The 15119-nt window shown below is 42.2% G+C and overlaps 1 protein-coding gene across 2 annotated transcripts in view; it reads right to left on the bottom strand.

The window, feature by feature from the left end:
- The window catches only part of PRKG1 (protein kinase cGMP-dependent 1), a 1158696-nt gene that overhangs the window by 457176 nt on the left and 686401 nt on the right, over window positions 1-15119 (bottom strand). For both annotated transcript variants that reach the window (XM_030334044.1, XM_032595293.1), the window contains one exon: window positions 3921-4026. In XM_030334044.1, the coding sequence (XP_030189904.1) occupies window positions 3921-4026 (106 nt within the window). The remainder of the gene's footprint in view (window positions 1-3920; window positions 4027-15119) is intronic.

Below are 15119 nucleotides of genomic sequence, written 5' to 3'. Positions count from 1 at the left end.
CGGCTGCCTTTTGCTGCTCCTGTGGAAAGGGGGCCAGGGCCGAGAGCAGCACAGGGAAAGCGTGCAGCAAAAGCCAACACAAGTTAACTCGGGCAGTTATCTGTCTCATTTTTCAGAGGCCGTCTCAAAAAGCAGCATTTTCCCATAGCCCAAGATGCCGATTGGTCACAGCAGCAAAACCACCGCAGGACCTATAGCAACAGTGCCCTGCTTAGCAGCCCTGCTAAACCCTGAATAGTGTCTTGTGTTTTTAATTTTTTTTTTTTTTTTTTTGGCTTGCCGAGGAACATCTGTGTTTACATCAGGGAACGTGAAATAGAGGCACGAAAGGAAAAATGGCTAAATGTGATTAAAGAGGTAGAATCCGAGTTAGATGTGGCATTTAATCCGTGGAAAGGGAGGCCAGACCCCCTGATGGGGAGCTCCAAAATGGGTAAACACACCAGAATGAAAATAAAAACCAACTCTGACAGCGGAGAAAAATCTTCCCATTTCAGCGCATTTATATATGCCCGGTGTGTCCCATTTGTGGCCCTCACAGCTTACTGCTTGTTTAGAAACATGAACAGGATGAGAGGCATATGGGCGTGAACAGACACGGAAGACCATTCTTTAACCTGAGCTGTTGCTGTTCTGAATATCACAATTCCTTTAAGTCCTCAATATAAAGTATAAGGTGTGTATGGGAGAAAAATGGAGATGGACTTTTTTTTTTTTTTTTAGCAAGCACATTAGAGAAAAACACCCCTTTTCCCTGTACACACAGGTTGCTACAGGCAAATTTCAAAGCACTGAGTCCACATTTTTATTTTATTACGGTGAGACTTGCTACACAGGAAACCCTAAAGGAAAAAGTTGATTGACTTGACTACATAAAGCTTAAAAAAATTTACATGATGTAAAAGAGTGGTATGCATGTTAAAAAAAAAATCAGTAATAGGGAAATGAACAATTCTTCAGTCAGGATAGAAATGTTAATTTTGGTCATCTTAACTTTTTGACACTATCATTTCCTTTGGGGAGAGTATACACACTTCTTAACCACCCTGCAGAATAAGTGGTAGCAAAGAGAGATAACCTGGGAACATGGAGGAGAAAACAGTATTACTCGTTTAGCTTCATCAGTGTACAACCTGGGCAACAGTATAGAGGCCAAGCTTAGAAGATGCCTATGCTTGGTTTAATACTATGCTGTCAGGGTTTTGACATTTTTATTTTCCAAAGAGAGGGAGAGAGACAGAGAGACAGAGCATGAGAGGGGGAGGGGCAGAGAGAGAGGGAGACAGAATCTGAAGCAGGCTTCAGGCTCTGAGCTGTCAGCACAGAGCCTGATGCGGGGCTTGAACCCACGAACTGTGAGATGATGATCTGAGCCAAAGTTGGACCTTAAACGACTGAGCCACACAGACATTTTTTTAAAAGGAGCTCCCAATTTTCATTGGTCTCTGGGCCCTTCAAATTATGTACTGATCCTGCCCTTAAAGTCATACTAACTACCTATCTACAAATCAGTAAGTTTTGTGCCAAGACGAGCACCAAGATGTTTATGACAAGTTTATAGTCTCAAAGTAGAAGTTCAATAGTCAGGTTATAATAAAACAAAGTAGAGAAGGAGACACATGATAGAGACAAAGCTCAAAAAAGGAAAATATTACTTCTTGGTGGAATGAGGTTAGTATCTTTGCAAGAGGCAGGTTTTAGTTGTATCTTAAAAGATTTTAACACTGATGGGAGGTGGGGGGAAATAACAAAACAAAGCAAAACAAAACAACAATGATGGCCACAGAGGCAGTGAGCTGTGTCAGGGTCCAAGGACTGCCTGGGCACAGTGAACTGTCCGGTTTGCCTGGGGCAAGAAGAAAGCAGGCAGGAAAGCAGGTGGTGGTTGGCTGTGTGAGGGCCTTGAACTTGCAGCTAATGAGGCCATGCATAATTCAAGGGCAATTGCGAGCCACTGAAGGGTCAGAGAGAACCAGTTAACCACAGTCATAATTAAGGAAGGTTAAAGCTGGCCCCAGGCATCGATGGTCCCTTGGTCACCTCTCTGGACTCCCATCCCAGCACCGTCTTCACAAATGGTGAGGACTTGACTCTTTAGACAGTAGACGGATGGAAAGTAAACGTCTGCACCCACCTCTAACTCAACCAGTTAAACTTCACCTGCACTAAGCTGGCCAACATGATACATTCCCACCCTCTGGAGAACCAACTTTACTTATTGAAGGTTTGAATCAGCAGAGCAGATAACACAAATTTAGGTGAATACAAAAGATATGAGTATATGCAGATTCAACTAAAAACAAAAATCCGAACAAACAAAAAACCCCAGCAACAACACAATGAGACTTCATTGCCTGAACCAGCCCCTCTTAGAAAAATTTATGTGGGTCATGAGCACTGACACCCCGTTTCCTTGAGAGAATGGAATTATGGAAATCTATGTCGTAAGTGCCCAATGCTTAGGTACCTGAGAGCTTAGGTAGGCTCCGTCCTACAGGTAAGAATTTTATTAATTACCAATCGGGATCTTTCTCTAATACGGTTCCATCAGAAGAAAACAGTAAATTGCACTTTAAGTAAAAGCTTAAAAATGATAATTTATTCTGTCTCCATCTTTCTCTCTTGGTCTCTGTATTCTTTCTATTCTCTTTCTCGCACACATACCAGTATAGACACACACATATGTATCAACAAACACACGCAAATACAGATACACACACACACACACACACACACACACAGACGGCATCTGAATAATTTCCTTGCGAACTGTACTAAATTCCAAACAAAAGTACATTTCCACGTCTAAATGTTTCACCCAATCATGTTGAAGAAAAATCCCAACACCCTGATAATTATATTTTAAAATTACCACTTGACATCAAATTAGAGTTTTATTGTTCCTTTAGCAAGAACGTAAAGAACAAATTATGTGGAAATCAAATATGCATAAACAATGAATCAGAAAATAAATGAACTACATAAAATACTCAAGTAAGGAATATTAAAATTCCATTGTAAGAAAATTCCACAGGTATCTGTTATGATGTATCACTGACCCAAAATGCGATTTCGATTTTCTACCTCCCCTTAAACCATTTCTTTCACAAAAACAAAAATAAGCCATGAAAAAACCAGCTTGATATTCTAGCTCTAAGAAATTATGATTGTAACAGATAATACGCCCCTCTTTAGCAAACGGAATCTGTACGTTATTACTTAAGGATGGTTCTGTTTTCAACGAAAAAATACAAAATAGCGACTTATTGGAAAAAAGTCAGAGTTGTCAATATTCTTTTTAAGGATGAAATAATATATTTTCTTTAAAATAAGCTTAGAGACAAAGAAATGCATTTCAGTGAACATCGGTGTATTCTTAAGAAATGAAAAGCTGTTTTTTATCCCAGTTCCCATGCTATACTGAATCACAAAAATATACAGTATCAAAAGAAAAAAAAAAAAACTTTTGATATTTGAGAACTACCACAGAAAATGAACTTAAGTGGGGAAATTAAACTTGGGATTAAAGGATAATGAGCTTTTGGAACTTTTCCATCTTTGTCACCTGACCTTTGACATGGAATCTTACACAAGAGACGATGCAGTCCGGAGAGGTACCATCAACATTTTAATCGATAGTTAGGGATGAACTCAATACCCCTTTTTTGTTCAAGTAAATTCTCCTTTGTTTCTCTGACCCACACTCCCTGAGATAATGTCCCAAGTTCTGACTTTGTCACTTAGCATGGAAACTGGTACCAGCACCAGAAAGAAGAAGCCAGTCCAAAGTCTCATGCTTCTACAAATTTGTAGGCTATCAAGACTGAAATGAAACGAAAAGGCTTCCCTGAGCTGCCTGTCCAGGAAGAGGGTTGAAAAGACCATAAACACCCTCAGCAGGAGAAAATAAAGCATCCTACCTTTTTAAAAATTCCATATACTCGGTGTGTTTGATGAGTCCTGTCCTCATCATGATTGTTTGAAAACATTGTCGATCGATGGCCCAGAGTTTCACATTCACAAGAGCTGGAGAAAAGAAAAAGAAAACAGGAAAAAAAAAATTAGGCAATTTCAACCATGAACCCCATCATGCAGAAGGGATATGAGTGATTCAGGAGAAGTATGGAAATAATTGACCTTCATTTACAGCTGGTACCCATCATGCTATCCCATTTTGTTAAGAAAGTGAATGTTCCTACTAGCATGAGGTAGTTCATAATTGTCCATCTAGTATTATTGTCTAAGAGGAAGATTCTGGTTCTCTTCTGCCCTTAAGGGAGGAGAATGTCTAAGTCCACAGTGAAAAACTTTAGTGCTTTCCAGACTATCTATGAAGGACATCACATGGAAGCAAAGAAAAATTCACAATTAATCACAACACTCCCTGGTAATTACCCAGAATAGTGTTAATGACTCAAATGATCATGTTTTACTTGTAAAAACTAGAAATGAAAACTCCATTTCCAGGTTTAGGGCTGAATTTAATAGGATAGAAATAATAACTTCACCATGATTTCTACATGAAGCTCATATTTTACAAATTATAACCTGTGCCCGATGCTGTCCTGTGAAGTTCTCTGAGATCTGTTTATTGAATTTTAATGTCTAGTCTTACCTACGACTGCCTTTGACAATGAATAATAGTGTTCAAACTGAGTATCACAGAATTACACCATTTGAGCTACTGAGCACACGACTAAGAGACAAGTTTTGGAAAAGGGCAGATGCTATAGAGTAACAGAACCACCCAGTAGGATAAACTTTGGTTTTAAAAGAATATACTAAAAATCTCAGTAACGATCTGTGCAATGGGCATACAAGACACTTATGCTCTCCATTTTTATGTATGTTTGCAAGTTTTCCTAAAAGCAAATACTTTCTGTTAGCATACAAATAGAGAAAGCCAATTCATAGGTCATACTGGTGGGGAGTGGGGTACATAAGGGCTGTGCGGGACAAGTGAGTGGAGACAGTTTATAGTTTAAGGAGCCAAACACACAAAGACTGAAGAACACAATTCTCTCTTCTTCCCAGTTCTCAGAGGAAGCCCAGTGTGGAATGAGATCTGGGGGGAGGGGCCAGGGGCAAATGCTGAGTATGAGGCCATGGGTGTGCCTTGCAGGGAGGGACTTGGAGTAACACACAAAGCAAATGGGGAAAATATGAGAAAGAGAATGCTGTGTTCTAATGTAAACCCTTATCTTCGAATTGTACCTAATTTTTCCTCGCAAAACTGTTTGAAGCTAAGGAACTAGAACATGACTTCTCTCTGGGCCAGCTCTTCATTGAAAAAAGAAAAAGGATGCTTGGTTAACTAGAAAAGGAACAAAGCAGTAAGGACCGGTATGCGCATGGCTCCGCTCCAAGTATCTTTTAAAAATGAGCCATCAGCAAAAACAAAGATCCTCACACAGGTGCTCTCCCAGCCACATTCAAGTTCCTCTGCCGAATCCGGGCTCCTTTCCAGAACACCTGTTTGCTTGAGACAAACCCAAAGACTGGATGATGCAACCACAAAGGACTGCCAATTCAGGAAAAGATTCACAAGAGGGAGCATCTTTATATAACTGACAGAAGCTGAGCTAGGAGGGAGACAGAGGAGGTGACGTCCTGTGCGGGGAGAAGAGCCTGGCGGGAGGGGGGGGGGGGGGCTTGGGCTGGGGGAGTCCAGGCAAGGATCAGACAGACAGGAATGGCTGAGATTCTGCAGGCTTCTCTGATCTTTGAGAGCAGGCTGCTTCCGGGCCCTGGAAGTCAGGCATAGGAAGCGGGGATTAATGCGATGAACAAAACAAAGCTATTAGAGATCTTAAAGACAAAACACAGCCAAGAACCTGAATCTCATTGAAAAAATTTTCAATATGAAATTTATTGTCAAATTGGTTCCCTCCCATACAACACCCAGTGCTCATCCCAACAGGTGCCCTCCTCAATGCCCATCACCCCCCCTCCCCTCCCTCCCACCCCCCATCAACCCTCAGTTTGTTCTCAGTTTTTGAGTCTCTTATGGTTTGGTTCCCTCCCTCTCTCTCTCTTTTTTTTCTCCTTCCCCTCCCCCATGGTCTTCTGTTAAGTTTCTCAGGATCCACAGAAGAGTGAAAACATATGGTATCTATCTTTCTCTGCCTGACTTATCTCACTTAGCATCACACTCTCCAGTTCCATCCACGTTGCTACAAAAGGCCCTATTTCATTCTTTCTCATTGCCAAGTAGTATTCCATTGTGTATATAAACCACAATTTCTTTATCCATTCATCAATTGATGGACATTCAGGCTTTTTCCATAATTTGGCTATTGTTCAAAGTGCTGCTATAGACATTGGGGCACAAGTGCCCTTATGCATCAGCACTCCTGTATCCCTTGGGTCAATTCCTAGTAGTGCTATGGCTGGGTCATAGGGTAGATCTATTTTTAATTTTTTGAGGAACCTCCACACTGTTTTCCAGAGCAGCCGCACCAGTTTGCATTCCCACCACCAGTGCGAGAGGGTTCCCGTCTCTCCCCATCCTCGCCAGCAGCTAGAGTCTCCTGATTTGTTCATTTTAGCCACGCAAAGAACCTGAATTTCAGAACACATCAGAGGTAGGCCACCATTTTTCGACTGCTTACAAGAAAAATACATTCTGTGTTCAGCATCATTCTTAATGGTTCCCAGGGATTTCCAGTAACCCAAGTCTCCCTCCAAAGGCTGAATTAGGAGACATCAACCAATTCTGTTATTCTAAAGATCAGGGGCAACATGATGACGAGTACTATCACATATACACATACGGCACTGTACCTCAAAAGACTCAGTAGAGGCAGAAGGTCTAAGTGGAGTGAAGCATAATACATACATCTAAGACCCTGCCCTGCAGGAAGACCTCACATAGCATGTCTCCAGCAGCAATATGTAAGAATTTCCATTACAGGCTCTTAAACCAAGAGACAGGAATAGTAGGTACTAAGCAGAGGCCACAGTACCCACGAGTCAAGCGACGAGGGTCGGGGTGCATGCATGCACACGTGTTGTGACCGAGTGACCCGCAACGTTTTCTGTCTGCGTTCCCTCTTGGAGGCCAGGCTGTGTTCCTGGTCCCTCCTGAGGAGCTGTCACTCTGCCCTCTGTCACTCGCTGGCACTTAGCGCGTGACCGATATCGCTCATTATCTCTGCTGTGTCTAAATGAGGTTTCCTCGAGTAAGTTGGGACCTTCCCGCAGAGAGAAGTCCGGGGCTCATTTCTTATAACCTCTTCTCTCTCAAGAAATTAGCTTTTCATTAGGTAAGTGTAGGCTATACTGAGTCATTAATGTAATTCATGTGCACAAAGGTCACCTAAAAATGAAGAAGTAAGCCTAAGTGGACTCCAAGATGATGTTAAAATAGCTCAACTGAATTGATCAGACATCATAAGCCATGAATTGAAAAGGGGTCTCTAAAAATAAGTTCACAGAATCTAATATTTTCGTTTTATCTGATTCCCATTTACCGGGGCTACTGCTACATCTCTAAGTAAACCTGTTTCAGATATTTTGCATGATAATGAACATGGCTTGATGAGATTGCAAATTTGTCCATGACCTTGGGCAAGATGCCAAAACCTTTCCTGTACTCAGCCAATATACCTATTAGTCAAATCAGCACTTCACAGGTGGGCAAGCGTGACTCATAAACACCTTGCCTTGTTATCAGGAAAGTGGTTCTATTCAGGTAGTTATTAACCTCTTGCTTCTTCAACAGCCGGCTGGAGGGTAAGTCTGGTGCTTCCAAACTTACAGACCATTCAAAACAAGTTTTAAAAATCTGTCTATGTACCTTTAAGTGGTTTCTTAATCTCTGTAAGGAATAAGCACTTCAGAAATAAAGTTCCTCTGATTTTCACGATGATTATGGTTGTTGAACATTTAAGTCTGAAGGGCAGAGCAAGTATCGGAAACAGATTTTCCTTTTTGTTCAAGAATTAATCTAAAATTCTCTATGCAGTGATCTTTTTCTTCCCCCTCCAGTTTAGGGCCATGTCGAATCAGTGGAAAACAGGCAAATTCCCATTCCTCTGAGATCTTTAAGTGTAGGAGCACATGAACGACACCTTCAACGTGGGCAAGAGTTGGTCTTCGTCTGGGGGACACCAGGATTACAGAGAAGGAGCCACAAAACGATGCTGGAATCAGATCACAAATCTGGGTTTGGCCTAAATTCTAGTAGGGATTCCCTCCACTGTGCAGTCCAGATTTTGGAAGAACATTGAGAAAGCCTGTGTGGGTATAAAACACAGTCTCGAATATTCCTTCAGCCCGTATTTATTTTATACCAATATAGCCAACACCGGTGCTATATATAAGAGACAGGAAACAAACACAGATCTCCTACCTTTAAGAAACTTGTGATCTAGTGCGGAGGCCAACGAGCCATTACCCATGCCTGATGGGGCCCATGGTTAGTTTTCCTACAGCACGTTAACCATGAACGGGTTTTGTATTTTTAAGTGGCTGAAACATTTTTAAAAACATAACCCATGACACATGAGAATTGTATAAAACAAATTTTGGTGTCCATAAAACTTCCAGTGGGAACACAGCCATGCCTATTTGTTTACATATTGTCTCTGGCTGAATTGAGTAGTTTTGATAGAGACTATCTGGCCCTTTACAGAAAACACTTGCCGTCTCCTGGTCTCCTCTAAAAGGAAAACAAATCAAGAGGACGTGCCAGCAGGGAGTAAGTATCTGGGGCTGTGAATATGCTGAAAAGACCTCACAGACTCCCCAGTCCCTGTGGGGAAAAACACAACGGTTGGCTGAAGGCTTTGCAGTAGAGAATCTTGTGCAAGCCAGGATTCTTCATCTGGTGCTGTGCACTGAATGGGTCTCCCCCAAATTCAAAAGCTAAAGCCACGATCCCCATGGCGATGGTACTTGGAGGCAGGGCCTATGGGAGGTAAAGAAGTTCTGGTACCAATTTGAGTGGGATGAGGTTGGGGGGCTGGGAGATTCCCGACACCAACAAGCAGTTCTCAGGACCCCTCCTTGGTGTCCCACCGTTCAACTCAATTCTGACGCTATCCACCCAGAGACCGCATCAGACTCCAAGGTTAAGGCTCACTTTTGAATGACTGCCTCCCTTCTGCTTCCCCTCAGAGGCCAGTCCACAGTCCCTGTACTTCTGACCCACTGGATGTAAATAAGTTTCCCAAGATCCTCTCCTTTTGTTTCATTAATTTGCTACATGGCTCATGGAACTCAGAGAAATGTTTTACTTCCTAGATCCCGGTTTATTATAAAAGAATATAACTCAGAATATAACTTAGAAGAGATGCAGAGGCTGAGGCTTGGGGAAGGGGACACAGAGTTTCCATGCCCTCTCTAGGAGTGCCCCTCTCTCCCCGCCCCAGTTTCAGTTTCCTGCATTTACCAATCTGGAAGCTCTCCCAAACCTGTTTTTTGGGTGTTTATGACAGCTTCATTACATAAGCCTGATTGCTTAAATCATTGGCCATTGGTGATGGATTCAACCTCCAGATACTCTCTGCTCCCTGGGGGTGGGAGGACAGAAATTTCCAACCCTCTGATCACATGGTTGGTTCCCTGGCAGCCAGCCCCCATCCTGGAGTCCGAAAGTCACCTCCTTAAGCTAAGGAAATCTTTATCACTCCTACCAATTAGAAAATTCTAAGGGTTTTAGGAGTTCAGTGCCAAAAACCGGGGGTGGGTGGGGGAAGGGCACGGATAGGGGAGACTACAAGCCACAGTATCACAGGAAGTAATCAGGTCTAGATGAGGTCAAGAGGATGGAGTCCTCTTGATGGAATTAGTATCCTTTTAAGAAGGGTAGGACACCTGTTTCCTCTTTCACCTCCCAGGTTTCTTCTCATTACTTTAAAATTATAGTAATTCATAGACCTGCATCTCGATTTTACTTTTAATGTTATTTTATCACACTTATACTGCACATTACTGTATTTCAATATAAATGTGGGTTTTTTTTTTTTTGGTAATCCTCTATTTTATGCTTTTATAAACATTATTCTTAGAGGGGTCCATATGCTCCATCAGATGGGCCGATAGGACCATGGCACCCACAAGATGGTTCTGGGGAAAGGACTGCCTCAGAGGAGGGCAGGGGGAAGACTAAGCTGGTTCCCAGTCATAGGGTGCCAGAGTATGAATAGTTCCCTGTTCCCTGCCCTCCCCCTGGAACTCCCTAAAATCCTCACTGTCAACCAAAGGGTTAGCACTGAGCCCAGCAGGGGACTGTTGACTTTGCTCCAGAACTCAATGTGGGAAGGGAGGAGCTAGAGAATTTTATTTCCCCATCACCACAAGGGGTCCTTCCAGGAAGAGATGTCTGCTCAGCAAGTGGTCCAGGAAGGCTGACTGAGGTGCTGGGTGAGGCAGGAGGCTGCCACAGGTGCAGCTAAAGAGTGCACATGGATCTCTTGTCCTCAGAACCTGATACAGAGGTCAGTGAGGAGGGGGGCATGGAAGGTTAAAGCAGGTGATTCGCTTCAGAAGCTTTTGTTAGCAGTATCCTAATGGTGCTTAAGAGGAGACTGGGACTAGGGGGAGCAAGAGAGGGGCAAAGACATAAAGAGAGACCAAGATGGACCCAGAAAACCACAGATAAAGAAATTAAGAGAGAGAGAGAGAGAGAGAGAGAGAGAGAGAGAGAGAGAGAGAGAGAGAGAGAGAGAGAAATCAGCAGTCTCTTATTACCCAAGTGGGTGGGTCCTGGTGGGTAGCAAGGAAGCTAGAGAGATGGATGGATTAGAAAGATATCAAGGATCTTACATAGACAGGACATGCCGTGGAGAGAGAATTTGACCCGAACACCTACCTTTCTAGCCTGGAAATATACATGGAAATAAAATAGTCGAATCATGAATGTTCCATTCACATTACTCCAAGCAGAGGCAGCAAATGTACTTGTAAGTAACTGCCATTTTTTCAAGTGCAAGAACCATGTACGTCGTCAGCTACATGACCTAACCAGCCAATGAATTTGTGATTTTCTTTTACTTCTGTATTATAAATACAACCTTGTATCTTTAAACTACTGTCTCACATGTTTTAAACTATCCTTGCCATATTTTTTAAAAAGTCTAATTATTTTAACATTCTGGAATGACTTGGTCCAACAGCTTTTTGCACTCTAGAAATCCAGGTGTTAGGTTGCTCTAAGAACCACAACAAACACCTGACACTCAGGTAACCCCGGGAACACAAAGGAGGTCAAGATAAAAGTCACAAAAATTATCAAGCAGCAGGCAAGTAAATTTTATGTTTTAGAGACCATTTTTCCGTTCACAAAAGTTGATCAGGAAGCCATACAAATGGCCAGTTAAGACCTGACGGGATGCATAACACCATTAAGAATTAGGGAAGAATGCAAATCAAAACCCCAAAGGATACAACTTCACACCCACTAGGATGGATATTCTTAAAATTAACAGCAGGCGTTGCACAGGATGTGCAGCTATTAGAACTTATGCATTTCTGGTAGAAAGGTGAAATGGTGGAGACACCGTGGAAAATGTTATAGTGGTTCCTTAAAGAAATGAAACATAGAATTAGCCTAGGATCCAGTAATCCCACTTCGAGATATATACCCACAGTAACTGAAGGCAGGGACATGAGTAGTTATTTGTACACCAATGTTCATGCAACAGTATTCACCATCGTCAAAAGGTTGGACCAATCCAAATATCCTTCAAAGAGGAACAGAGGTATACCATGTGGCCTATACATACAGTGGAATGTTGCTCAACCTTTAAAAGGGAATGAAAAACTGATACATGCTATGACACGGGTGAACCCTGAAAATGTTAGACGAACTGAAATAAGCCAGACACGAAAAGACAAGCATTGTAGGATTCCATTGGCAGGAGGCACCCAGAATCGTCAAATTCATGCAGACAGCAAGTAGACTGCAGTGGTTGCCACGGGCTGGGGTGGGGATGGGGAGGTGGTGCTTGATGGGGACAGTTTTACTTCAGGGTGATGAAAGATTCCCCCAGATGGATGGTGGTCACGGCTGCACAACAATGCGATGTATTAATGCCATGGAATTGCACACTTAAAAGTGGTTAGAGTAGGTTTCACGTCACGTATATTTTACCACAATAACCCAAAATGTGATCAATGGGTTTACCTTCCTAGATAATACAACATGTGACACGTTGTGTTTTGCTTTTAATTTTCCATTAGATGCCCACTAGTATTTAAAGAAAGAAATTGGGACTTGGTATTTCCAAGGCAGAGTTCAAATTCCATAGGTTGAACTAGTACCATTTTCCCTTTCTTCCTGGCCTCAGGCTTGCCCCACCTCCCTCACATCAACACCTGCCTTCCCCATGTCCCTGCTCACGCGGATCCTTGCAACTGGAGGGACTCTCCACTCCCCTCAAACTCTTACTCGTCCTTGCAAGGCTCAGTTCAAAGTTATTTCTTCCCCCTTTTCAGACCTTTCCAGGTCTTTTGCAAGCTTGGTTCTATTTTCCTAACTCTTGATAATTTTAAACGTGTGCTGTCCAATATGATAGCCACTAGCCATGTGATCACTGATTACTAATGGAAACTGGAATGTGCCATCTGTGTAAATTATACAGAGAATTTGGAAGGCTCGGTATGAAAAAGCATAAAATGCCTAATGGATAATTTCCTATTGATTACATGTGACAATAAAAATATTTGACCTACGAAGTCAAAATGTACTAGAAACTTTATTTACACCTGTCTCCATTTTAATTTATTTTACATTTTGAGTACAGTTGACACACAATGTTGTTTTACTTTCACACCTGCAGCGGCTATATAACTTTTCTATGTTACGGCATGTTCACCACACATGTAGTTACTGTCTGTTACCATACAACAACAACACAACATCATTGACTATATTCCCTATGTTGTAACTTTCATCCTCATGACTGATTTATCTCTTAACTGGAAGCCTGGGTCTCCGACACCCCTTCACCCATTTTGCCCACCCCTCTTGCCTTTGTCCATCGGGTAACCATCAGTTTGTTCTCTGTATTTACAGGTCTGATTCTTTTTGTTTATCCATTTGTTTGGTTTTTTTAATCCCACTTCGAAGCAGAATCATATAGTACTGACTTAATTTACTTAGCAGGATACCTTCTAGGTCCATCCAGTTGTCACAAATGGCAAAATCTTGTCCTTTAAGGCTGCACTATATTCCATTTTGTCTTTACTTTTTTTAATGGGATTGCCAGAAAATTAGACATTACATTTATCGCTCCCATCACATTGCAATTGGTCAGGGTTGCTCTAAAACAGCAGTACTCTTTTGTTTAAATTTCTTTTTAATCTTTATTTTTGAGAGAGAGAGAGAGAGAGAGAGAGAGACAGACAGACAGACAGACAGACACAGCGTGTGAGCAGGAGAGGAGCAGAGAGAGAGGGAGACATAGAATCTGAAGCAGGCTCCAGGCTCTGAGCTGTCAGCACAGAGCCCAACGCAGGGCTCGAACTCACGAACTGTGAGATCATGACCTGAGCCAAAGTCGGACGCTCAACCGACTGAGCCACCCAGGCACCCCTAAAACAGCAGCACTCTTAACATATAATCCCTGCTTTACAGGCCTTTCTTGTTCCATGGGATGGCACAGAGTAAGAGCTCGTCAAGGATTTTCCCAATTGAATTTTGTGTACATGTCAAGCATTTTGTCTAAACAAAATCCATTTCTAGCCTTCCACTTCATAGGAAAAAGCACCAGAGACCCTCATAGTCCCTTTTGGAGGAGAACCAGCTTGAGCTTTTTGAGTGTGAGCTGTGTCTGACCATCCTTCCCCTGCAGTGAACATTAGTTGAGTTTTCTGACAATGGTTCCGGAGTAAATCGTTGTTCCCCTAAACAGCCCGTCTGCAAGAAACATTTTCAGACGACAGGTGTGTCTCATTTGAAACTGTCGATCCATACTTTGTCTAAATGGACTGGAAGTCTGAGGGCTTAGTGCAGGGGGATGAACAAGGAAAGGTGTCGTTAGCTCAGTCTAGAACTTCACCCTCGACATTCAAGAGTACCAGCTCACACCATAAGGTACTTTACTACATACTCAAGGGATTCCAGAAGCTTTATTTTACCACCACGCCCATCTCCTGATGCCTGAATCATCTGTGATCCCTCAGATCTATAGAGTGACAGATCAAAGGCTTGGAGGGGGTCCATGGAGCCCTCAACTGCTTCCCTACGTTATTAAGGCATATGTTAGCCTAAAGCCAAATTTCAACTGCCAGAATGTTCTGAGACAAATGCTTCATAATTATAAAAGGCCATTTGCTGTTTACAACGCATCTGGAACACACTGAGGTCTCCCTTGTGCAAACTGCCTCCCCGTTAGGATGGGGGTGATATTTTAAACTTTCTCACCTAGAAAAATTATATATTCGACAAAGATAATGGATTGTCAAGTTGAACACTGCACATAAGAAGAACCATCAGTATAAACTTACTGGTACAAAAATCATTAGCAGTGTTGTCCTCACTCACGTTCATGTGTTTGAAAGGACGTGCTACGGTGGCAGCCTTAATGCAATCAGTAGAAATGAAATAGTGGTGGGGTGCCTGGGTGGCTTAGTTGGTTGAGTGTTCAACTTCAGCTCAGGTCATTCATGATCTCACAGCTCCTGAGTTCAAGCCTCATGTTGGGCTCTGTGCTGACAGCTCAGAGCCTGGAGCTTGCTTTGGATTCTGTGTGCCCATCTCTCCGCCTGTCACCCGCTCATGATCTGTCTCTCACTCTCCCCAAAATAAACACACATTAAATTTTTAAAAAGAAATGAAATGGTGGTTTCTCTAAGCTCTGCTTGACTTCACACCTTGTACCATGTAACTGGTAAGGCCAAGTAAGGACTTTTGGAAAATATGAAAACATTAACTATCATAATGATTTCACATTTGTTTTTACTTTCAATGTTAAGGATACTGCAAAGACCAAACGAATGGTGCTATTTTTAATACAGATATGATACTAATGAGCATGATTTTGAGTCCCATTATGGAACCTTTATTACATGACTTGGCAAGAACTTTATGTCTGTTACATTTACATCTGTTTAACCTATATTAATTGTGTGACGTACTCCAATCCCCTTTCTATAAATATGGAAACTCAGAG

Source organism: Lynx canadensis, chromosome D2, assembly GCF_007474595.2.
Source record: "Lynx canadensis isolate LIC74 chromosome D2, mLynCan4.pri.v2, whole genome shotgun sequence".
NCBI lineage: Eukaryota > Metazoa > Chordata > Mammalia > Carnivora > Felidae > Lynx > Lynx canadensis.
This window is presented reverse-complemented; position numbering and strand designations above follow the sequence as displayed.